General features: G+C 36.2%; 1 protein-coding gene across 1 annotated transcript; it reads left to right on the top strand.

Moving 5' to 3' along the window:
• Nucleotides 1-81: 81 nt before the first annotated feature.
• On the top strand, nt 82-13,702 carry LOC114537874. Its single transcript, XM_028558984.1, has 2 exons — nt 82-139; nt 12,478-13,702. Exon 2 carries the CDS (start codon nt 12,479-12,481, stop codon nt 13,631-13,633), a length of 1,155 nt encoding a protein of 384 aa, XP_028414785.1. The 5' UTR covers nt 82-139; nt 12,478; the 3' UTR covers nt 13,634-13,702.
• Nucleotides 13,703-24,505: the final 10,803 nt, after the last annotated feature.

Raw genomic sequence — 24,505 nt, forward strand, 5'->3', positions numbered from 1 at the left:
TTGTATTACACCTTAGGGTGCCAAAATCAACAACGTAGATTATAAAAAAGGATCTCACAATAATTGGTTCGCAGTTAACTTCAAAGGCCGACGAGTAAAGAGAAGTCGAATTCAAACACAGAAAAGGTTAAAATTTTAGGTGGGTATAAAGTAAACTTATATGATTGTCATAAGAATAGAAGAAGAGACCTACGAAATATCAGACTTAAATTTCAATTGCACGCGTATACATTTGGCTTCACAAGCCAATATTATATTAAATAATGCATTCCTCTCTATTCATTTACTAATAGCCAGTTATACAGGGTGTATCAAAAAAAAGGAGACCTTTAGAAATCCTTTTCAATTGCATTTGCACATATGCTAAACCGTAGTGCGTGAAATATTGATGGCATGCATGTATACATTAGAAAAAGGAGACCTTTAGAAAATTAATTGACGTTTGTACACAAGATTGTATGCTCCTGGGAATTTGAAAGTAACTTTAATAGCATAAAGAAATATAACGACCCAAAAATATTCAAATGACTAAGCACAAATGACTAAGCACAAAAGCGATAACAGTATGCATGGTAGATTGTTTTAGCTGTTCCTTCAAAACATGAACAAATATTTGCCATTCATTTTTAACACTGCGTGCGAGTATTAGGGCTGTTCACATGAGTTAGAATTGACTTTGAATCCGGAATGGCTCAGCATTCCATTTTACAAACCCTGGCTATTAAAATGTTTACATGAAAGTCAGGAATGAATTACAACTTGGTCTGACACAGATTCACTTGACATTTCGATCCGGATTGAAAATTACTGATAAATTGAACATCAAAAGAACTGAATGTCATGGACCATGTCCTTCAACGTGGCCTCCATTTCTCTCAACACAAACTATCGTACGCTTCTGCATATCGCGAACTGCTTCTCTGATGACGGCAGGCTGCCCTCGTAATGCATTACACTGTTCAATTATTACACTCGTTGCTTCATTCGAGTATTTTCGCACGTTTTTAAAAATTGTACTTTTTACTGGTGGCTTTCGATCACGAAATCTTTCTCGAAAAGCGTTTTGCACCTCAGCTATACTGCGAGTCTTTAACACTACAAAAACTCTTTGCTCCGAAGTCAGTTGAACCATTTTTGTACTGGTAGTGTGCTTAGTCATTTGAATATTTTTGGGTCGTTATTTTTCCTTATGCTATTAAAGTTATTTTCAAATTTCCAGGAGCAGACAATCTTGTGTACAATCGTCAATTCATTTCCTAAAAGTTTCCTTTTTCTAATGTATGCATTAATATTTCACGCACTACGGTTCAGCATATGTGCAAATGCAATTGAAAAGGCATTCAAATTTTAACAATAGCTTGATTTCTAAAGGTCTCCTTTTTTTTAATACACCCTGTAGTATGCCCCTCTGTGTGTATGGAACTCCCTTTTGGCACTTACAGAAGTCAAAACAGTCGCGTTCACGAGCGAAAATAAGCTGCGGCCTAAATAAGTTGCGAACAGTCGTATAAAGCTCCGTTTATACGCGACTAAAATAGGCCGCCCAGATAGCGACTTCCTGGCGTTGCGAAGCTTCTGTGCACTTCCATCGCGTTAAATATATCTGATTTTGGGGAGAACTATTTAGCCCACAATGTGGGCAATAAAATAATATAGAAAATAGGTTCGTCCTTTACGCTTGTAGTATATATGTGCAATTATTTTACCATACTTTTTCCAAATAAACCAAAATATATATTTATATTGAGATAAATCAACCGCCTCATTCCGCAAGATAACTTTACAACAACACTGCATTCATGGACATTGCAACAATTTTGTCTCGTATGAAATGTTATATATAGTTAAACGTGGTCGTGTAAGAATTAGGTATGTGTGTATATATCCATAACCTAGTATGTATATGAATATACTGTAAGCGGAAGGACAATAGACGTTAACAGATACTGCGAAACAGCAAACACGACTGTGAATGTTTTGTGTTCGCTATTTAGTATAACATACATGAACAATGTAGACGGTCCATCGACCATGTCTCGAGGCTGGTAGCACCATTGTAATGGATAATTGTCATTTTCATCACAATGATGGAGAGAATGTACTGCGCGAGTTTCTTGACGACCTAAACATAATTATGCCCACGTACAGTGCTGATTTCAATCCAACCGAATATGTTTTGGTAACTAAGTGTGTGTTTTTGAAACACAAGTTGGGGGATTTAACAAACAAAGATTTACGACTTGCAGTCTACAAGCAATCAATTTAATAACCCCAGGAGATATGCACGTGTTTCATCTAGTAACAGGATATTTAGATATTTAGATATTTAGTAGCCACATTGTCGAAGAACACATTTACCTTTATCAATTATATATTTCAGTGATAACAATATAAACAGTCTATACTACAAATTTCATGCAATGTCATTTTCGTGCGATACTATATTTGCGTAAAATAATCTTTCCATCGTCACAAATTTCATATTACTTTTTTTCTCTGATTTTACTTTTTTACGGTAATAATACTGTGGCTAGATACTAAAGCTGAATTTTAGATCTGTTCGCGTACATCAGAAACAAATCAACACAACTACAAGAATGTGCTAAAATTATAAAAATTTCAATTTGCATCATCCAACAACTACTATGGGTAAATATACCTTTTTCACTTTATGACTTTCGACTCAAATGCAATAATGCAGCAGCAGTGCCAGCTTGAAATTGGAGGTCCGAAGCCTGAAAATTTTCAGAACATGATGCAGGAACATATTCACGCTCGTTCGAGACTGCCTCATAATCGTTTTCGAAAGAAACTGGCTTTGTAAATGGCGAATCTTTTACTTCGATTATTTCAACCTCTGACCTTTCTTCCATCTCATCTCTCTGACGTTCTTCACAGCTAATTTATAGTAAGTTTCTTCTTGCATTTTTTGTTCATTTGTTTTTGAGATGCTTGCACTGCTTTGATTATCTTAGACGGCGGAAATTTTATAGCATATTCTTCGGTTAGCAGACGTTCATGGGATTTCATCCTTTGGTCGGTTTTTTGAACTTTGAATAGGTCCCATTCAAAGTTTCGTTCTTCGTCCTCAATGTCATATTTGTACAGAATTTGCAGAACACTATAGCGAGATGGAAACACCCATTTCAAGTGCTTTTGCAGAGCGGAGACATCCTCATTAAGTAAAATCTAATTTCGGAGGCCATTTGGTACGTACCTTTAGAGACTTCCTTCGTGAGTATGTCCTCGATTTTTTATACAGAATTAGCGCCTCCCTAAGTTCTCTATTTCCTTTTTAGTTGACGTCAGTTTATTTGTAAGCGTGACACTTCATTAAAACAGGATTGCCCTGTATTCAAACATTATAATGTTCAATCTTTGTACTTTTTCCATTTTGAATCTACAATATTTTGCAGTTTTTCGTCAGGATGTCTGCATTTTATCCCCAATGTTGCGTTTTCTCGAAACATTGCTTAAAAATGATTTGGTGACATGATGGCAAACTGAAAACACAACATTTGCCAAAACCAAGGGGGCCTTAAATTATTAGATGTGTTATTGTAGGCATTGTAAAATAGTCAGTATAGTGTATAGTACATATTATTACATATTTTGTTGATCAAGTTTTTAATTAAAATATGCCGTAATATTCAAACCTGTTGTTACAGTTTAATGAGTTTATACTCAAGAATACTTCAACTTGTAATTGCTGTTTATTAATAGTACTATGGCCAAATCAAGGGCAAACTGGGCAAATTGAGCAAATTGCATTTTTCTCCCGCAATTCAATAAACAATTTTCGACAAATTAACGACATATTTAACCGAATTTTCTGCTGCAGAAAAGGATAATATGTTGCTTAGCGACAGGTTTGCCCTATATTGAAAAATGCTTGGTTACAAAGCTATTTTGAGAAAGTTAGCCTAAAATATTATTCTGCCAGAAGTACAACGAAATTGTTTCAATGCTTCCGCTACAAGCAATTACATTTTTTAAAGTTCCACGAGTGAAAAATGAAACAATAGGCATCCCTATATTTTCCCTATTAAATGGAAACACCGCCTTCAATTTGATTTTATAACCCCGCTCACTGGTTGAACAAATTTCCATCAATTATGTCGTCGTTGCCATGTCTCGCCGCCTTTCTGCACGATAAATGCAACTTCTTGATCCCCACCTGTATTTTTTCACAGCATCGAGAAATACTTGATAGTACAATAGTACCTATCCAAAATTTAAAAGCATTTGTCCAACTTGGGAGTAAAAAGCCTCCTGTCGTTTATCGGGAATTAAATTTAAGTGCGAAAGACTCAAAATAATTTGAAAGTCTCGCGTGAACTCCGCGACGAGTCATCGAGGACAGCATTATGGGGGGACGCAATGCATTAATTAAATGCACTGTTGTGTATTCCCGGCTGAATTCCAAAGTTATCCGATTCTGTTATCAGTTTTGACCTTGAACCCCCAAACTATTCACAGGTAACAAATATTATTCGCGGAAAGAAAGCATGTGGCTCACCTTGCCCGTTTGATCAACTTTCAATAATATGCTCTTCGAGCGTACTTGACTTCGAACGTATTTGACAAAAATAATACGTTGCGTTTGGCCCGTAAAGTCCGTACCAACCGAATGAAAAAAAGTATGCTCGATACTTATTAATGAAAAGGCAGTACAAGTGACCCTGCAAATTTCCGTCCTCTTGCCCTTCAATCCATTTCTTTAAAAGTGTTCACCTCATATCTTCGCAACGCTATGTTCGCCTATCTAACAGCTAATAATTTTATCGAAGAGAAAATTCAAAGAGCTTTCACTCGCATCCAAGTCGGGCACTTTGGAACATACGGTTCAAATGACAAATATCATCAAACAAGCGAGAATAATACAGCGCTCGGTAGCCTCGGTAGTCATAAAGTCATAACCCTTCTTGACCATAAAAACGCATTTAGTAAAGTGCATCATAATCTTACCCAAACTGTCCTAAATTATCATCACATTCCTAATCACATTAGCGAAATTATCAAGAGCTTATACCTACCTCCTCCACAGGCGTTTCATTATACTGCGATCGGACGGGAAAACTATGAGAGGGCGGCGCGGGCAGCATTAGAAATGCGGGTATTGCGAACAGAAACTCCAGCTGATTAAGAGGAGATTTTTTACAAACTCGCGTATTGAGCGCTCAAAACCAATAAGATTGCTGGGGTGCGGAAGTTGATAGAAGCAATTCCATGTAAACATGGCGGCCGGATTTCAAATAGTATGAGTTTTTCAGTGCCGTTTTCACAACCATAACTCTCGGAAATTTATGCAATTTAACAGAAAACAAGATGGCCGCTAGGCATTAAACTCGCATTGCTTGAGTCGAGCTAGGGCTATGGCAAAAAAGACGCTTACTCAGGCGTGTGTTTGGGCTTGCCATATTTGTTCAGCTATGCAACGGAACGGGCGTGAAAACTCGTGAGAACTAGTGAGAACTCCTGAGATTGATTTGAGATTGTATTCAGTTTGATCAGGGAATTCATAGCGATATTAAGCAACTTTGGTTCAACATAAAGTTGAAAAGCATGAGAGCAACAGAACACCCCGTTCCGAAAACGCTCGGCATCTTTTAGTGTAGGGTACTGTGCTCGGCGTGTGCAGTTGTATGTAAGGTGAGCGTTAAGATAAATATGGCACTTGGAAGCCACATTTCGAAATATCTTGAATTTTTATCGTCTTTTGTCCACAAGAAAACGATGAACGTCATGAACGAATGCACTCAGCAGTGCAGCATGCACGTTAGCTTAGCAACCACGCCTGCGTAGCTCGTGGCTTGCAGGTCAGCGCACTTTATCGCACCTTGCGGGTCGCGAAATTCTCGACCATAAAAATATTAATAAGAACGCTTCCCATTTTAAGAACTCGCTTGTGCATTGCGCAATGCGAGTTAATAAAAGGCATGTGATCATCTAAAGATATGAAACTCCTAGACAAAATGGATTCACGGTTTGCCAAATAATTAAGCTTAAGGACGGTGGAATGTTATACAAGAGTTCGCTATGACTGCAGTTCATAGAAGTTAGGATTGTATGATTATCATTTTACTGTTTTTTTAGCTAGGTAACTGCCTGTGATCACAATGAATAAAATATAATGTAATCCTTTGACATATCAGTGTTCAAAAATTGCAGTTTCGTAGAACTTTTAGTGCCTAATCTTATTAATACACCATCTTATTTTACAAACAATTCAATATTGGAATTGCTATCGGAAAAATGTACTACAATCAGCACTTTTGACCGTATATCTTAAATATTAGACGGAAATACTGTATTGTACGTACGTGATTTTCTTTTGCAATAGATGTATTTTATGTAAAAGCATGCATTAGTTTTAAAATCCAAACATTAGATGTACCTAAAATAATTGCTGAGGTTTTGCTTGATTTGACATGAAATTAACCTTGGTCTATTGCTAAAACCTATGTTCAACACTGGTAAATTACCCCAAAACTGTTTTCGATCAAAGTAATTCATATTTTGCAATACACCCTGGGTATCGTAGTTTACAAAAAGTATAATTTGATTTAAATTTGGGTGGTAGGTCCATGGTAGTTTTTTGACATTTTCAAAATCAAGCAATTTTCCAATTATCACAGCACATATTTACCTGACATCTCAAAATAGCTATCTGCTTCTTGAGTAGAATTTGAATGGAGATACTTTGAGCCATATTACCCATGCATATAGTGGCTTCCTTAGTTCATATTACAAAATTCAGAGCAATTAATTTACTGAATAAACAATTTTCATCTAAAAAATCCATAGGTTTTTATTTAGGTCCTTTTTGTCAAAAAGGGACTTAATGCGAGCCTTAAGTTTAGCCATTAAAATTCAGTGCAGAATTGTTTCCGATCAAACTAATTTATATTTTATGCTAAGCCCCAGTTATTGTAGTGTGCAAAAATGGCGGCATATTCGTCATCGTGAGAAAGGCTGATTTTGTTCAAATTTGGTCGTTTGGCCGTGGTCGTTTTTTGACATTTTTAAAATCAACCATATGTTACTTTAGGCATTAGTATGCCAAATGAAGTGGCACCTGTATTAACCATATTATTGATATAATGTAAATACCTAGGCAATTATATTTATAAGGGGTTAATTGCTGTGAAGACAATAAGTAGTGGCTTTGTTACGTTTTTTTCACTTGAAAGAAATGTGCTAGGATTATGTATTACATTACATTTCCTTGTGTTTAACCATAAAAAAACAATGCAAATGTTTCCAATCAAATTTTCTCTGTATTCACAAAGATAAATATTATAATTTGAAACTACTTGTAAGTATTTAGACTTCCTCCGAATTATTACAGAATAAGTGTAGTACACTATTTATTGAAATTATTGATATAACATTTTAACAACAAAGTCACATTATAATGTACAGCTACATGTACACAGGCATATGGTAAAACGCGGACTGGACTAAATTAGTAAAACGCGGACTGGACTAAATTAGTAAAACACGGACTGGACTAAATTAGTAAAACACGGACTGGAATCAATAAAATTTCTTTAATTTCATAATTATTAACGCAACAAGAGATTTAAAAAGTCGTATCCCAAAGTTTTGGAAAGGAAGCGTAGAGCCTTGAACATTATTCACGATGTAAAGAAACGAAGAGCGACGAGCATTGCTTCAAAACATTCCGGGCGTAAAAATCGAGCAATTCTTTCAGAATCTACGCAATTTATCATCTTATGTTATGAATTACGAGCATTCAATTCAACACAAATATAGTTTGGAAGGTTTATTCCATAAATAGAGCTAAGAGGTTAGGAAGAAACGACGGTCTGTTGTTTATGTATTGATAGATCTCTTACACGAATGACCAATATATATTATGTCATTAGCAAGTCGATGCTTGGTATTCTGCATAGAGTACATAAATGATAAAATAAAAAACGGACATTTTGTGCAGTAATCAAATCAATTTGGCGGTATACAGTATTGATTATAAGTATATTATTTTGTATCGATTTATGCGTCGAAGTATCCACATCATAGACATAATATGCACCGCGGTTTATTTACATTATTTACAACGCAACTATTTTGGCTATTCTTATGAAATGACGGATAAATTGGTGCCATCATATAAATGTAGTGAATGTAGTCACAGTTGTTTGACGAAGAAAAGAGACTAAACTGAGAAAATCGCGCCTGGTTTACATGAGCAACTAAAATTATAATTTAATAGTGACAGCTAGTATCCGCGACTAACGTAACTTGAGTACTTTGAGTAATTTCCTTTAACCTAGTTCATTATATTTTTAGGGCATGAAAACTTTGCACTATCCTTGGATCCTTGAGTCCGTGTTTTACTAATTTAGTCCAGTCAGCGTTTTACTAATTTAGTCCAGTCCGCGTTTTACCAATTTAGTCCAGTCCGCGTTTTACTAATTTAGTCCAGTCCGCGTTTTACAAATTTAGTCCAGTCCGCCTTTTACTAATTTAGTCCAGTCCGCGTTTACTAATTTAGTCCAGTCCGCGTTTTACGAGTCCAGTTCAGAAGCTCTATTTTAAAGACTGGCACGTGCGCCGGACAGCCTCGTACCCAGGCGCTTTAATGGAAAACATAAAGGCTGCATTCAGCGTAATATAGAGATCTGTGGCTAAAATGTGCGAGCGCGCAGGGGTGCTTGGGGAGGACGCGACAAATGAAGCGCCTGGCAGAATATGCAACAAATATGGCGCCGCGGACGACTTATTCATATTCATAGATGCAAATGAGCAAATTGCCGTACACCCTATCACCGGGCGGTACATTTGGGAAAGATTTTGTGCAAAAATTGTCACTGCGTTGTATTATTCATCATTTTTGAATATTAAGGCACAAACAGTTATTTACGAGCGCTGAAAGAAGAGAATCTACTCGAATATGCAATGATTTACATCAGATTTAGGTTGCACATTTCTTCCATCTGTTTGACTTCTTTATTAATTTGTTTTTCTTGGGAATCTGTTATCTTAACACCTCCAGAAACACTAAGAATTTTGACTTTGACCTGGTACGTTTTTATCATGCTGAGTTTAATTTGATAAATTGTTGCAATTTCACATTATGGTCTTTTGCAAAGCTCATTAGCCAGTTCAATGTTTCCATCATCTAATGCAGTAATAGCAGCAGTTGATTCTGTTCATCTAAGCCATTTTCCATTACATTAAGTTCATTCTGCATTACAGAAATATTATCATTCTGCATTACAGAAATATTATGGTTTACTACCATGTGGTTTTATTAACAAATTAGTGTAAATAACTGTATTAAATGTTAAGAAAAATTAACTATTGAAACCTATGTAGAGAGTAATTCATTAATATTCCTTTACAACACCAACACTCTTTGGTATACTGTACTGTACATGAAATTCAACTGGTGTACTACAAAGCAAATAATAGACTTAATTCATTCCTACAGCAATATACTTATATATACATCACACAATGTAGATGCAGGTTGTGTACAGTATTCCAAGAAATTACTATAATACATGTATAAATTATATTGTTCCATAGTCCTATTTACTACATTATACTCTCAAAAGGAGATAAATATTTTCACATCCAACAATTATTTTCTTTTTTGTAGAATGTGGGAAAATTTCTTTAATTCCCGAGTCAAAGTATTATTTTTATTATCAGAATGCCATATAAACTCATTAATAATGTCTGTTTTTCATGGACATTGGAGTCTTCACAATAGTCATTAGTCCAACAACCTTTCTAATTCAGAGCATAAATTTGGTGATTTATATCTTCCACTACCTATGAAAAGCATAAATATGTATAATTTATGAATAACCGTCCCAATTTCTGACAATCGAGTCTTGATATATAATATGTACTTATGTTTATTGTTAAATTCACACAAACTCCAAGCATTGGGGTTAAAGCATGTTTCCCTGCTGAAATGATTCTTTTCCTTCCTCTTTCTGTTATTGTATATCACTAGTAACACGCATATAAATTGCATCTTGATAGCATATTTGATATAGAATGAAAATAAAAATGAATTATTGTTTAATTAATATCAATATAGTGGAAATATTTAAATCTCAAGGCAACTAAGCACTCGCCTCTAACACTCAATTCTTGATTCTTCGATACCAAACGTATACCTTTCCTCCTCCGAGCTTGACGATACTTTTGTAAGAAAATTAAGACGAATTTAAATAGTGTTAAATACTGCGCGACTGCATAGTAACACAGAGGAGTATACTCATACACTGTTTACGAAACGAGATTTGTCAAAATAGTCGTAAAATAAAAAAATTCAGTATAAAGCTACCTTCAAATGATAGTTTTTGAAACGATCGTCCAAATCATCCATAATTTTGATCGCAGGTTCAATTCTTCTTCAAAATATATCTACATATTGTAGCCTTCACGCATTTCTCACTTTTTGCAAAAAAGGAGACGGAAATCTGCATATTCTGCCAGGCGCTTCGTTCTCCCGTCGCGTCCTCCCCAAGCACCTCTGCGCGCTCGCACATTTTAGCCACAGATCTCTATATTACGCTGAATGCAGCCTTTATGTTTTCCAATAAAGCGCCTGGGTACGAGGCTGTGCGCCGGAGTTAAATCCAGAACAGGCGTCTTGTTGCTCCGGCATCAACGACGGAGTTGAAAATTCGCCCCGGTTTTGTTTTTTTGTTTTTTTTTTGCAAGTCTGAAATGGCGCGAAACATTCTAGTATTTAAAATGTGTATGTGACTGTATTTATCTACGTCCCAGTCTTATCTCCCAAGAGTTGTGGTGCACAGCTTTGGCTAATTTTCCGATGCGCGATTCGATTTCGCTCGCATGATACGGCAATTCCTCCAAGAGGAACAAATAAACCGTTGTTTTCATGCCGTTCGATTAAGTTTAGATTGAATTGGAGTCAAGAATATATTTAATACATGTAGATTCTGGTCCTATTTTAATAATATCGCTGCTATTTCGCCGTTTAACAAGATGATGTGGTCGTGTATGGGCGCGTTGACACGTCGTAGTTTGCACAGGATTGAAGATATAATATATAAGCGCGAATTCCAAAGGCTAAGTGTGAGACAAAGCGAATGTATCATGCGGTTTGTTTACATTTTCGAACAATTGAACTTCTATACTTTTTAAAGTACGATGTGCTGCTGAATTTCGCGATCGAACATTTAGCTTCGTAAGGCATCTAAATGCGATTAGTATAATTTCAGTATTGAAAAATGACCTTTGAGCATTCTGATTGGCTCCCTCGGCAGTAACTATGAGGCAATAGTTACTGCTCAGAGCAGTCTGAGCAGTAACTATTGCTTTTCCCCAAAAAACATGGCTGAAAATACTCAAAATCGTTTTGGAAAAATTTCGGAAGCAGAAATTGAGAACATAAATCAGTTGTATTTATAAATAAAACTTTTTCAATACTGAAATTATACTAAAACAATTAGTCGCCTCAGGCTCGGTGATTGCAAGCCTATATTCACTTCGCCTTCGGCTCAGTGAATATAGGCTTGTAATCACCTCGCCTTCGGCGACTAATTGTTAAATATGAACTGTATTGTTTATGTTCAGAAGCTCTATATTAAAGACTGGCACGTGCGCCGAAGTTAACGCCAGAACAGGCGTCTTGTTTGAATATAATTTCCCTTCAATTTAATTATGGAATTCAAGGTTTCATATTTCGCTTCAAATGGATCATATTTCAACAATAACTTCCAAAATATACCCAGCTAAGACGGAACACGCGAAATGGACATTTTGTCCCGAAAACAAATATATTATTTAGCAGGCCTTTCCCCGTTGTTTCGTTTTTCTTCGCATTACCCGAATATCTAATGCTGCCCGCGCCGATCGCTTCCTAATTTTCCCGCCTGCTCGCAGTATTATGCAACGCCTGTGGAGGAGGTAGAACTTGTACACTAACTTCAATATAATGATTATAACAGCTGAATATTCCACACCATTAATAACAGTTGGCCGAGGTGTAGGCTACATTCCCGTAATGGACCGACACTTTCCCGTAATGGACCGGCGTTAGCGGGGATCCATTACGAGATAAAAAACAGAGAAACTCTGAATGAAAAAGGCCTAAATAAATGCCCTAGAGAAAATTTAAATGATCTTGAAATCAATAAAACGTCTCCAGGCAGTTTAGGAAAAACTGAATAATTCAATATTGTGTTTTTGTTTTTATCAAATGCGTACCAGCTCGGTCTGTACAAAAATACCTCCGTCCGATATTTCTCGGTAAAGACCTCGCGTTCGGTTAATAAGAAGTTAGTAATTTCTACAACATTTGGCCGCTCCGCACGCCGATATTTTTACAGTTTCTATATTTTGAAACCAAACCTTTAAACTTTCCAGCTGTATAGTGGTGAATATTCAAATTTTTAAATTTAGCCTAATAGGGGAGAGTTTCATCACATGGTGTATATATTCTCATAAAAATGTTTTTTTCAGGATGATGACCCTTTTGAGAAAAGATTTTATATGTTGGGGGATTATTCTAATTGGGATATTGGAAGCCGTTCAAGGAACCGTTTCCAACACCAAGTATATCACTCGCTACAACAAACTTTGCACTAGTCCCTGTAATAGTAAATATGGAAAAAGCTATTGGTGCTACACAGAAGGAGCATCGGACAGTTGGGAATATTGTTCGCGATCACCAAACGAGGATATCGAAGGAAAGAAATGTAATAATCCGTGCGCTGGACATGGGGAAAAATATAACTGGTGTTATCTTCTCAACGGAGGGTGGAACTATTGCGGGCTTGTTCAAAACAGACTCCAGCGCTTCAAAACCAGATATGGCGATGACTGCATTGACGACTGTTCGTATTATCCAAGCAAAGGATATTATTACTGTCATACAAATAGTGATTATGATTATTGTTCTCCAAATTCTGACACAACTATTTATGGGAAGGCATGCAAAGGTAATAGCAAGTGCGCTTCTCACGGTAATTCATATACCTGGTGCTATACAAATGATGGAAGTTGGGATTACTGTGGAGTAGTTCAATGGAATTCTTGCCAAAACACTAGAGGAAAGCGGCAGACTGAACAACTATGCATGAGAGATACAGCAAATAGAATTCATGTCGTATACCTTATGGAGCCTGGGCAAATTGCTACTGATCAACTGAGCACTGCTCTTAGGCATAGTGCCCATCACTCCATCGCTCGAATGGAGATTTCGCGAATACCAACGCGACCACGCTCGAACATCCTTAACGATATAAATTCCGACTTTCGTATCGATTTGCAAGGAATCCATTCGTGGGAAAATCAAAATTACTACAATCTCCAACTACAAAGAAATATTCCTCGCCGACCTGGTCAATCAACCACCTACGCCACAGTTCTCGTTCCTGTAGCTCGAGCAGGAAGTCAGTATATGAATTCACAACTTCTCAGAATTGCATTCATCAAAAGCTTATCAGAAAAACAAAACATCCGAATAATTGTTCGATCGACTCGATCCAACCAGAGGATAAGCCGAGGACTGGCAGGAAAGGATGAAGGACCTGAAAAATTCTTTATCCAAGATGAGCAAATTAAAGAGAATGTGAGTGAAGGAAATTTGGCAGGCTTCGAGTGGAAGTTGGAATAACTGTTCTTTACAGTCTGCAAACATTATAATTATTATCATATATACTTTTGATTAATTAAATTAGATTTAGTTTCATATAAAAATGCAAGCTGCTTGATTGAACTAAAGTTATACATATACATGTAGATTTGTATTTGAATTAAAGATTTTTTAATCCAGGAATATTGGTTCGTCAATGAATGTTCTCCGGATTTAGAATTGTTTTTTATTGAGCTTTCGACTCGGTACTTAAGTCTTCTTCAGAATATCTAAATTATTGACATGTGGCTAATTTAATATATTTATTTAAGTTTCGCGCTGTTCTTTAAAACTTTGTATACGTTGAGAACCCCTTATTGGTTGTTTTGTTATATATATAAAATTATGCTGAAGCTGATGAGATGCACGACTTCGAGTAGCCATTCAGTTTCAATATCAGTTTCAACAAGATTCGCTAAATATTTTGATATTTGCACAATTTTTACCTGTTTAGAATAGGTAAGGAAAAACATCTCAGCGCCTTGAGAATTTGCGCAATAACGAAATTATAACCACGAAACTGGGCGTTAAATCCAGCATTATTAAGTTTCGTACTATATTCTAGTGAGCTAATAAAATCGTGTTCATCTTCGACGTCACACGACAACAAGGTGGCGGCCCAAATGTTCAAACAGGTAGTGCCAAAAGTCGCAACTTCAGATATCTATAAAGTCTGCTTTAATTGACCAAATTCATTTCTGATTACGGCAAACAAGTTGATAAAAAGTTAAAAGCTAAAGTGAAGCTAAAAAAAAATAGGTTAAAAAATTCGATTAAGTAGCACTTTAAAGAAAGATTACAGTGGTTTTTGCGCATCGGTTGTGCACATTACATTATGGTGCGCCCATAATTAATTGCTTGAGTATAATTACTAGCCAGCGTTTACACTACATTAAATAATTATAATGGCCCAGCATGGATAAATGGATACCTATACCCAGTTGTATAGTGTTCAAGGTAACAAGACAAAAGCCGAGCACAGATGAAATGGGCACGGATATCCATTTTAGCCTATAAATTCGGTGAGGAAAGAAATGAATCCGTAGAAAATACATTTTAAAAACGTAAATAACGACACGCTATGTGTCTTGAAACACTCTAAAATACCAGTAATCTGTCTGTGCCGAAATACAACAGGACCGATCTGGCTGTTTCTATAACGTTTAAAGAAAAGCGTCCAACCATAGGAACGTCCAACTTGGATTTCAACCACAATGATAGCCGCGTGTTTTGCAATGAGTTTGCAAACGGTTGGTTTCTCTCAGATACCTTGGCCAAATTGTTATCAACGTCATTGACAATGTTCTAGTTTAATTTTAACATTGATTTCATATTGCTGCAGAGGGCTGATGACCTAATATCGGGCTTTATCGGGCCAGCCTGTCGATTTGTCCCGCTATGCTAATATTTTAGTGTTCACTGACTGTGAAAACAATAGATTTCTAAAGACATGAATAATTATAATAACTCGAAATTTATATAGCGGGACAAAATCGTCAGGTTGGCTACGCTACTGGTGATTACTTTAATCGTGTTCGTTCTGTACATTTAGACTTAACTGAATTTTGCCAAGCGCGAGGTCTGTACCGTGAGATATCAGACCGAGGCTTTTTAAGTTCATGCAAAAAACCCTTGGTGTGATATTTAACTCTACAGACCGAACAATCGAGGTCAATAATTCGTTGATTATGTGACTGAACTGCGTGAGACATCCGGGATACTGGTCCAGACACCGAATATACAGACCACAGTCCTGATATGGGTTATACGGACCTCTCGTCAAGCAAACAGAATAGAGGATTTTGAAAAGCCATAAAATAATAACTAATACTTCAAACATCGATATATATGTAGAAATATGTTGATACTGAAGAGATTGGATGATTCACATTCTTAATTATTAATGTCTTTGAAAATTTAAACATATTGAAATACATTGCCTAGAAAAAGTGTTTGCGAAAACAATTGGTGATGCACTGGCTGGGTAACTTGAATCATTACTTAATTATAAATAAACGTATTCCCGTTTAAAATACATCATTTTATACCCACTGAGCATAACCGTTTTATAGTAGGACCAGTTGTATGGTGGTAAAAGTATTTGTAAACAGGAGAAGTTGTTTCACATTTCAAACACTATCACTGATATAATTAAATGTTTATTAATTTTTCATTCAAAGGAAGATGCTTAAAGCTTTCATGTTTCCACGGTTACTGTTCTAGTACTAATGGCTCTGAAATTTGTCATTGTGATAAGGGTTTCAAGTACAACGGACATGCTTGCATACTAATTCTCCTAGACAACGTTCCATCATCTGTTCTTTAAAAGGTTGCATTGCGATATAATAGTAATTAATTATAATACACCGCCCTTTTTAATATAAAAGATATGGTGATTGGGAGAAAAGTTTGATTGGCACTGATTATTGGCCGGGCTGACGGACCGAAATCTATGAAAGAAAGGGGGTGCCTTTCTCGGTTCTTGATCTTTTTTTAATTTGGACCTAAAATTATGACAAGCCAAATAACGTGGATTACATTTCGTTCTCCCAAACTCCCTCGCGTGTCTCTGAAAATGTATGTCGATGTCTCACCTTTCTTTTAACTTAAAAGGCAATAGAATAATTCTTAACAAAGGCAATGCCTTTGGCAAAGAAAGGGTATGAATACGTCTCGGGTACACCTACTCACCAGAACTACTGTCTCCCATACTAAATTAAATCATAAAGTCTCAGGCGGGAGTATCTAAGCTAGTCAGAACAAAATAATACAGGGTTTATAAAAAAAATGTCCCAAATGTAAATTTCCTTTTTCAGCATATTTTGCAGAATTTGGGAAATTTTTGTGTTCCTAGGGATAGTTAAGACTTATCTGGTATACCTAGGGCAAGTTTGTTTTTCATTAAAAAAATTATGTTATCGGGGGGGGGGTGGTTCCTATACACTGATATTGAGAGGGCTTGCGCGCGAAAATGTGAAGCCAAAATTGAGACGTTATTAAACTGTAGGAAAGTAGGAAAGGTTTTTAATAAACTGTCAAAGTTTTAGGAAAAATAATGCGTACTAGGAGCCAGGCGCGACCCCTAAAGCTAACGAATATTTCATTGCGCGCGGTGGATTGAATGCATCGTTGATTTTAGCGTGACCGAACTCATGCAAGGGTGAGCAAATGAATAAATTATAGCGAGAAACTGAGCACAAAGACAAAGCGATTTAATAAAAAGATTTTTTTATTCGTGATGTTACTGAATCCTCAACATGTTCACCATTTCTATTTAAGCAAACCGCGTCTCATATGAGGGATCGATATTTGATAAAAAATCTTCAGCAAATTTCAAACTTTGCGAACTAAAAAGTTAGTATTTTTTCCTATTGACTGAAGTTGACTAGATTACCCCGCGCAGAGAACTAGACAAACGCATTAAGCCAATCAGAAGCCAGAAGTTTTCTTTAAGCCAATCAGGACGCAAGAGTATTACGCAGTTTAGTCAACCCCCCGCAAACTTTAGTCAAAATACGAATTGACTAATCAAATGGCTTGAATCTGCCTCAGATTAGTCAAGATTCACACAGTCATCCGCTTTTTAGACTAATCTGCACGCTGGCTCAAGTGATGCATGAGATATATAACTGGACTTACTGGAGAGCATTTGAAACTTAATATGCGTACTTCTGACGCTGTATGGAATGTTTTAACTGGAGTACTTTGAAGTTTTCTGAATTATTATATCTGTGCAATATTTACCCTAGTTGCGTGACTAGTTTGACTACATAGGTCCGCCACTGACAGTAAACCAGGTGCTGATTGACTTTACAGATGATCATAGCCTTTTCCAACTTGTAACCCTTCCAACACGACAAGAATCTGTGCTTTCACCCAGATCTTGTGCACAGCTTGTCTAGCGTTGAAAGCATCATTGACCATTCAGCCGTACCGTTTAACTTAAATCCCTAAAAGTCAACAAAAAGAAGCCACGTATACAGTGTATCAGTTTGCTAAGGCTAATTTTACCGAAATACGCAAGGATGTTGAAATTCTCAGTAATGATTTCTTTGAAAGACATCCGGTGAATACAAATATTGAGAGCAATTAACAATTTTTCAAGTCAAGTATAATGAACATCTTAGATGGAAGAGTAAGCCAAGAGGTGTGGTACCAAGCAAGAAGTGTCGTTCATGGAATAACTCTCCTTGGATGCATGACAAGAGATTTGAAGACATCCCTGAGGAAGAAGAAAAGGCTATGTAATAAATACAAGATATCAGGGAAAGTCTGTGACAAGGAGAAGTATTAATATATTAAATCAAAAAGACAAGATCAAGTTGGAGTTGAAATTAAAAAAAAATGGTGGCATAGTTCAGACGGGCAGTGAGGGCAAGGCAGAAATCCTGAAAAAAAACAGTTTATTTACGCAAGAGGATCCAACATCGATACCATGCACAGGCTGTAGTGGAATCCCGATGATTGGTTCAAAATCATTTGATAAGGCTGCAGGGGAAAAGCTATACTTAAGAACTTAAATATCAATAAAACAAATGCTCCTGATAAGATACCAACTATATTACACATGGAAACTGCATCAAAAATAGCAAATGTTGTGACTTTCCTTTTGAAAATATAGTTCTGGCCAACTACCTGAAGACTGGAAAAATGCACAAGTGGTTCCAAATTCAAGAGAGGAGTGAAACATAACCCTTGTAATCATAGACCGGTGTCCTTAACTGTTGTATTATGTAAGCTTAACTCTGATATGATAACTATGATAACTCTGCATATCACAAAAACCTCATCCAATAATTGTTTATTATTTGTAGGTGGCTAGCTAATTAGAACGGAGATTGTGTATGCAATGAATAATAATACCAATTAACAGCAGCAAAGAAAGAAGTGAGCATAAAAATTTGCAGAGAAAAACTTGTACTATATGAACATGTTCAGGATTTACATTTTGCTCTCAATATTCTATAATCATTAGCCATAGGAAAAACCAATAATATTAAGCTACAGTATGCATCATGATCTAATTATTTTACGCTGGTTAAGGTTTTGGAATGATGCAAATTTTGTAATTTCAAGAAACCTGAGAAACTCAGTTTATTAGATATTACTCAACATGATAATCTACCTATTTGATTGTCCTTAAATTTCATTTGTAGTAAGCACCAAGTCAGGCCTGCATTACATAGTAACATTGATGTGTTTTAACCACATAGCTTTTTAACTAGTATGTACTATACATGTGCTTTTAAAGAGTAAAACATACATTTTACTTTTCTGGATTTCAGTTCAGATTTCAGATTTCAGTATTTCTTTAGTAATTTACCATGCCAGTTGAATGCTCCCTGCTTTTCTTTGCATATATAATTCATATGCATAAATCTTATCTAGTATCCTAGACTTGATTGAAATTGTAGTAGTGAAGATAAATAATAGGTATGAACACCTTAACACAAAAATCATAAAACATGAGCTTTATAAAACTAGAGCCAGACAGCTTCACTTCTCCAGATCGAAAGGTAAAAAATACATGTGTTTCATCTCAAGCGGTTTACTATAGAGCTTAACAGACAATGTTTTCTCAAATATTTACTACAACAACCACAGGTATTAAAGGCTGAAAATACAAATTCCGACTATTAAAGCCGAAATATCGTTTTAAAAGAGAGCGAAGATCATACTAAAATTATTTTTACCCAATCATCCAGCCTCTTTAACTTCATTTTGGTGTTTTTTAGTTTTTTTGTTTCTCCGGCCTTCAACTGCCAATGACCCCAGACGTTTTTGCCTCATGTATTCGCCGACATCAAACCTTTTGTAAGCAGGCGCCTTCGAATATGGATGATTTTGCGGTTTAAGATGCCCTTATTGAAAAAACAAAAACATACAAATTTAAGTAAAGCATAGCACTTTAAAAAAACTCTCAATCTAAAAACTGAAAGCCTTTCGATGGGATTCCTATACTAGCTGAAGTTTGAGTATTTTTGCAATTTCCATCGAACAGCGACATTTCGAGCAAAAGCCCTGCGCAAGAAGCGAAGCATCGTGTAAACAGCTTCATTTTCCATGGCAATTTATATATCAAATTGAAGCTCCGGAATGTCCCTATCTATCCAGCTATTTATCTTTATGATCAAGAATCTACAAATATCTATTTCTCGCGCAATTTGACGCATTTTTCAAAAACTATTTTCATTAGCATCCTAAAAACTCACGCGCGGTCAAAAAAAAATTGCCACACTTTCTACGGGCGTTTTTCGAACAAAATATGCCATTCTTCCAATCATTTCTTCCCGTCTCTTAAAAAGTAGTATATATGAATGTTTTATGAATGAAAATTTTTCTTCTGTACATAGTGCATATCAAGACTTTAAAAAATAAAAATTTGATAATGTGGAAAACGAGTTTAAGACGACATATATTCACTCCCACGCAGAGTTTCGCATGTCACGAATCGCGTATAATATTGCGCCGCTGATGTTTTTGTTTACTTGACATTGTGCTATTTCTGGACGTGAAATAAATGGAATTTGCTTTTATTATAGAAGCAAAATGCACCTGTCATTTTGATAAGCAAAGAATAGACACCGTGACGTACGATAAAATGTCCGGCCCAATATCATGGACAAGGCCAAATATTTCATGCCAGCATAAGTTTCAAGTTCTTAATCTAAAAGTAGTTCCCTACGTAAAATCCCCGAAGAGTTTTTCTGTTGGTTTGAACAAGATCAGGAATATTTTTGAACTGTATGGTGGGCTGAAAAAATCGTGTGACATTTTGATTTATACTCGCTCCTGTAACGCGACAAACAAAGGCAAGTAATATTCCTAATAATTTACGCATACCGTATTAAACATTCGTACCGCATTAAATATTAAGCTATACAATAAAAATTCATCCTGAAGTGGGTCATCTATGGGAAATAGTGTGAAATATACGTGAAGTGGGTCAAAAAATCTAATGTGAGTAATTTATTTTTTATTAGCAATATTTGAGAATTTTTGTCAGGTATATTTTAACCATTTCTAATGAGCATCAGTTTTACTAAATATTTAGGAATTGATGGAATTACTAAACAAAAAGCCAACACGAAAGGTAGAACTATATTGTGTATTCACTTTTTTAAATACACTGCATCGGCGAATCAGTTGTACTGAATTAGTACTGCTTTTCATATATTGAATTGTCATGTAAACAAAGTTACAGCAAACGTGTGTTTTAAGATTGAGGGTGCATCAAATGAGGAAATCTTTCGCAATCATGCACAGCCTAACACAACAACTACAGCCTCCTTTATACAAATTCAGAAGTAAATTTAAAGGCAAAGTCGATAATTTACCAAAATGGATCATCCAGCCAGACAATTTTGTTTAAGATTTAACTTCCGTGCACATGCAGTGAACACATGCATGAGGGATTTTTAAAGAGATCAATTATTATACTGAAAACTTCATGCGCATCACGGTGCTGAATCGTTAGGTTAGCTAAGCTATTGATTCTTTTTAACATCGCGTGTGTAATTTCAGAATGCAAAAAAGATATTCTTGTTCTTTTGGACAATTATAATTTTGTTGGCCTTAACCCTAATGTGAAAAGATTTCTAAAGAACTTAGTCAGAAATGAGAAGCTGGCCGCGAAGGAACAAGGAACTTATCTTGGTTTCGTCACCCTCCAAAACGACAACAAACTAAGAGAATTATTGCAACTTGGGGATATTAAAAATAAAACAGAGCTGATAAAGTGGATTGAGGATTTTGAAAGCAGCAATGATTCCAGAAGCAATACGACCATTATAAAAAAGGCAACAGAACTTAAAATTCATGTGAGTTGATTGTGAATTATCCCTATACAGGGTGTATAAAACGGTGTATAGAACTACTCATTCTATTAACGATTTTTTTTCACATTGCAATGGTTAGCCTTTTAACTATTTAATGACATGTTTTTAATACCAAATGGTGAGAAAATGAGCAAATAAGAGGGTAATAAAAAATGTTAGTCAAAATTGCATATTTTCACATCTGAGAGTTGAACATTGAAAATGGTTTTAGTCCCAACTCTCAGGGTGAAAATAATCCCAACTCCCTATGGGACTTAATTGAAGAATTTCGCTTCAGAATAAACTGCCCCCATATGCATATTAAGTAGGAATAAATCTCACTCATCGAACAACGAACATTCGTCATTAAAACATCGAATAAAAAGGAAATTCAGGCAGAAGTCGCTCTGGACGATCAGAAGCCCACATTCCGGCAGCAAGACAGCGATTGGCTGAGCATCCGACAGGTACAAGACGGAATATTGATGGCCTACCATCCGCTACTTTTAACTAGGATAACGAGACTAGATCTAAACACGCACCCTTACCGCATGCAGATCTGACACCAATTCCTTCCTCGAGACTATGCTCGGCGACTGCAGTTTGCGCGATGGTGGTGTGATCATTACGAGAGAAACGAGGATTTCCTTCGGCCATTCATTATTGGAGATGAAGCTGCATTTGCGATGAGCAGCCAAGTAAACTCGCACAACGTTAGAGAGTATGCAGCAGCAGGACAACCACCCGAGTTCAACTATGAGATCAAAATGAGGTCGCGAAAAATTGACGGTTTGGATTGGACTTTGTGGCACCGGCCGATAATTGGTCCATTTTTCTTTGAAAGAAATGTCACTGGACAAATTTTTCTCCAAATGATAAACAACGACGTTGTACCACAACTCCAGCGACTTTTTCCAAGGCAAATCGGAGGGGCATTTCTAAATCTCTGATGGGTGCAAGACGGTGCGCCAGCACTTCGTTTAATTGCAGTCCGAGATCCGCTAAGAGAACTGTTTGGTCATCGCGTGATTGCCTCTACTATGACGTGGAATGGCCACCAAGTTCCCCTGCATGAGATGCGATTTCTTTCTTTGGGGTTACCTAAAGAGTAAAGTGTACACAAGCCCACCACATGATCACGTTCAACATGAAGTTGAAGCGTTGCGAAATAATCCTCAGCTAATCAGGAGAACATTCCAAGCAATTCCGGGGCGATGTCAACTTTGCATCGATAGAGATGGTGGTCACGTTAAATGCATTGGCGCATAATCTCTTTAAAGTGTAAATGTAAATAATTTGAATAAACATGTTGTAAAACCAGTGCAAGCTGCAACATGTTCGTGATTAATTGTTTTTTTCTTTTGTTATGCATGCACTGCTTTAATTATGCTCAGAGGTGAAAATATGTGATTTTGACTAAATTTTTTTATCAGCCTCGTATGTGCTTATTTTTTCACTTTTGGTATTAAAAGCATGTCATTCGATAGTTAAAAGCCTTATCTTTCTTAATGTGTCGTTCATAAAAAATGTTGTTCATAGAGTAGTTCACGTACAAAATTAAAACACGAAGTTGGATTATCTGGGTTTTTTTATACACCCTTTAAAAATCTTTAAAAAAAGTTATGTAAACTTCGTTGCATGTGCGAATGTCTTCTGCTCATGGAAAAGTAAAGCGATATTCCGTCTGGTTAAAACATATGTAAACATTTAGGCTTTTTGAGGAACGAAATGCTTCTAACTGGCCAACTGAAGTTTTTGACAATGTTGACAGAGCATCAATATAAAATAAATTATTCTATCCATCTTACTATATAAATTATAAACTGCGCAACCATTATAATAGAGGGAGTATATTCCATTTTACCGTATACAAACTACTATATATAATCCCAGACATTAAAATGATCCGAATGACAAATTATTTCTTTCTCATTTGAAGGCACTGAAAAGCAGCAGTTGGCAAAACGACCGTCCTGATGTGGACGACGTCATCCTGTTGTTATTATTGGGCAATAAGACTGACAACAACAGTTTAGTAAAAAATCAAGCGAGGTTCGCTGATATCTTAACGAAAGCGAAAAATTCCACCATCGTAGGCATTGTTGGAAGCGAAAGCAATTTCCTCACATTTGACGTTAAAATTTCGACTTTTGCCTAAAGGGTCACGTGTTCTGATTATGAGAGAGGTCTAGTCGATCCACCTGGCGTCACGTCTCCCGCACATTTCTCGCTCGGCAAACACGTGATTACCTATCCATTCTCGTACAAAAGTGATGGCAAGATTATTCGGTTTAAGTGTTTTGTGAAATTCACCGTTGTTCGTTGTTCGTTTACATCCCAAGTACTTTTTCTTCTCTCGTTTTCAGAAAAAAGGGGAAAATGTTTGCAAATAAATGATACAAGTCTCAATAATTGATCCTACAGAAATATTAAAATCTGTCCTATATAGTCATGAAAATTCCAGGCAAACCAAATCAATAAATAATTATACGTCCATGTTTATACCGCTCCGGAAAATATTTTGGTATGATTTTATTCTACTAGACTCGTCCCTTGTCTTGACCAGTCTCTTAGGAAGTATGTTCCCTTATGCATTTTTTAATTCTCGCATGCAGCAACTTTTGATTTTTTTATTTAGCCTGTGAATGTCCATGGCCAACAAACAATGAAAGTATTTGTCAAAGCTCGGAGAAATCTCTTTTTTAGCTGGCTAGAACCTACGTCCAATTGCCCAAATACTCCAAGTTCAGGCAATCCGAACGAAACCAGTGGGTGGTTCTCTCATGGAAATTACAAACTGAACAACAATTACACGCACAAAAGCAAACATCAGTCATTTGGTATTCAATATCTTGTAAGAGTGGTAGTCAAAGGTATGCTGGCTGTTTTATATTCTAGCTTTTTGACATGTACATGATGGACAAATAAGATAAAATTGGATTTATATTTAACAATTATACCACGAGGTCGAGTCGTATATGAGCCGATAGTCGACGAGATGCTTAGCACCGAGTTGGCTATCAGCTATATATACGAC

The sequence above is a fragment of the Dendronephthya gigantea genome, unplaced genomic scaffold (genome assembly GCF_004324835.1).
Source record: "Dendronephthya gigantea isolate DGI-Jeju-01 unplaced genomic scaffold, DenGig_1.0 000168F, whole genome shotgun sequence".
Classification (NCBI taxonomy): domain Eukaryota; kingdom Metazoa; phylum Cnidaria; class Anthozoa; order Malacalcyonacea; family Nephtheidae; genus Dendronephthya; species Dendronephthya gigantea.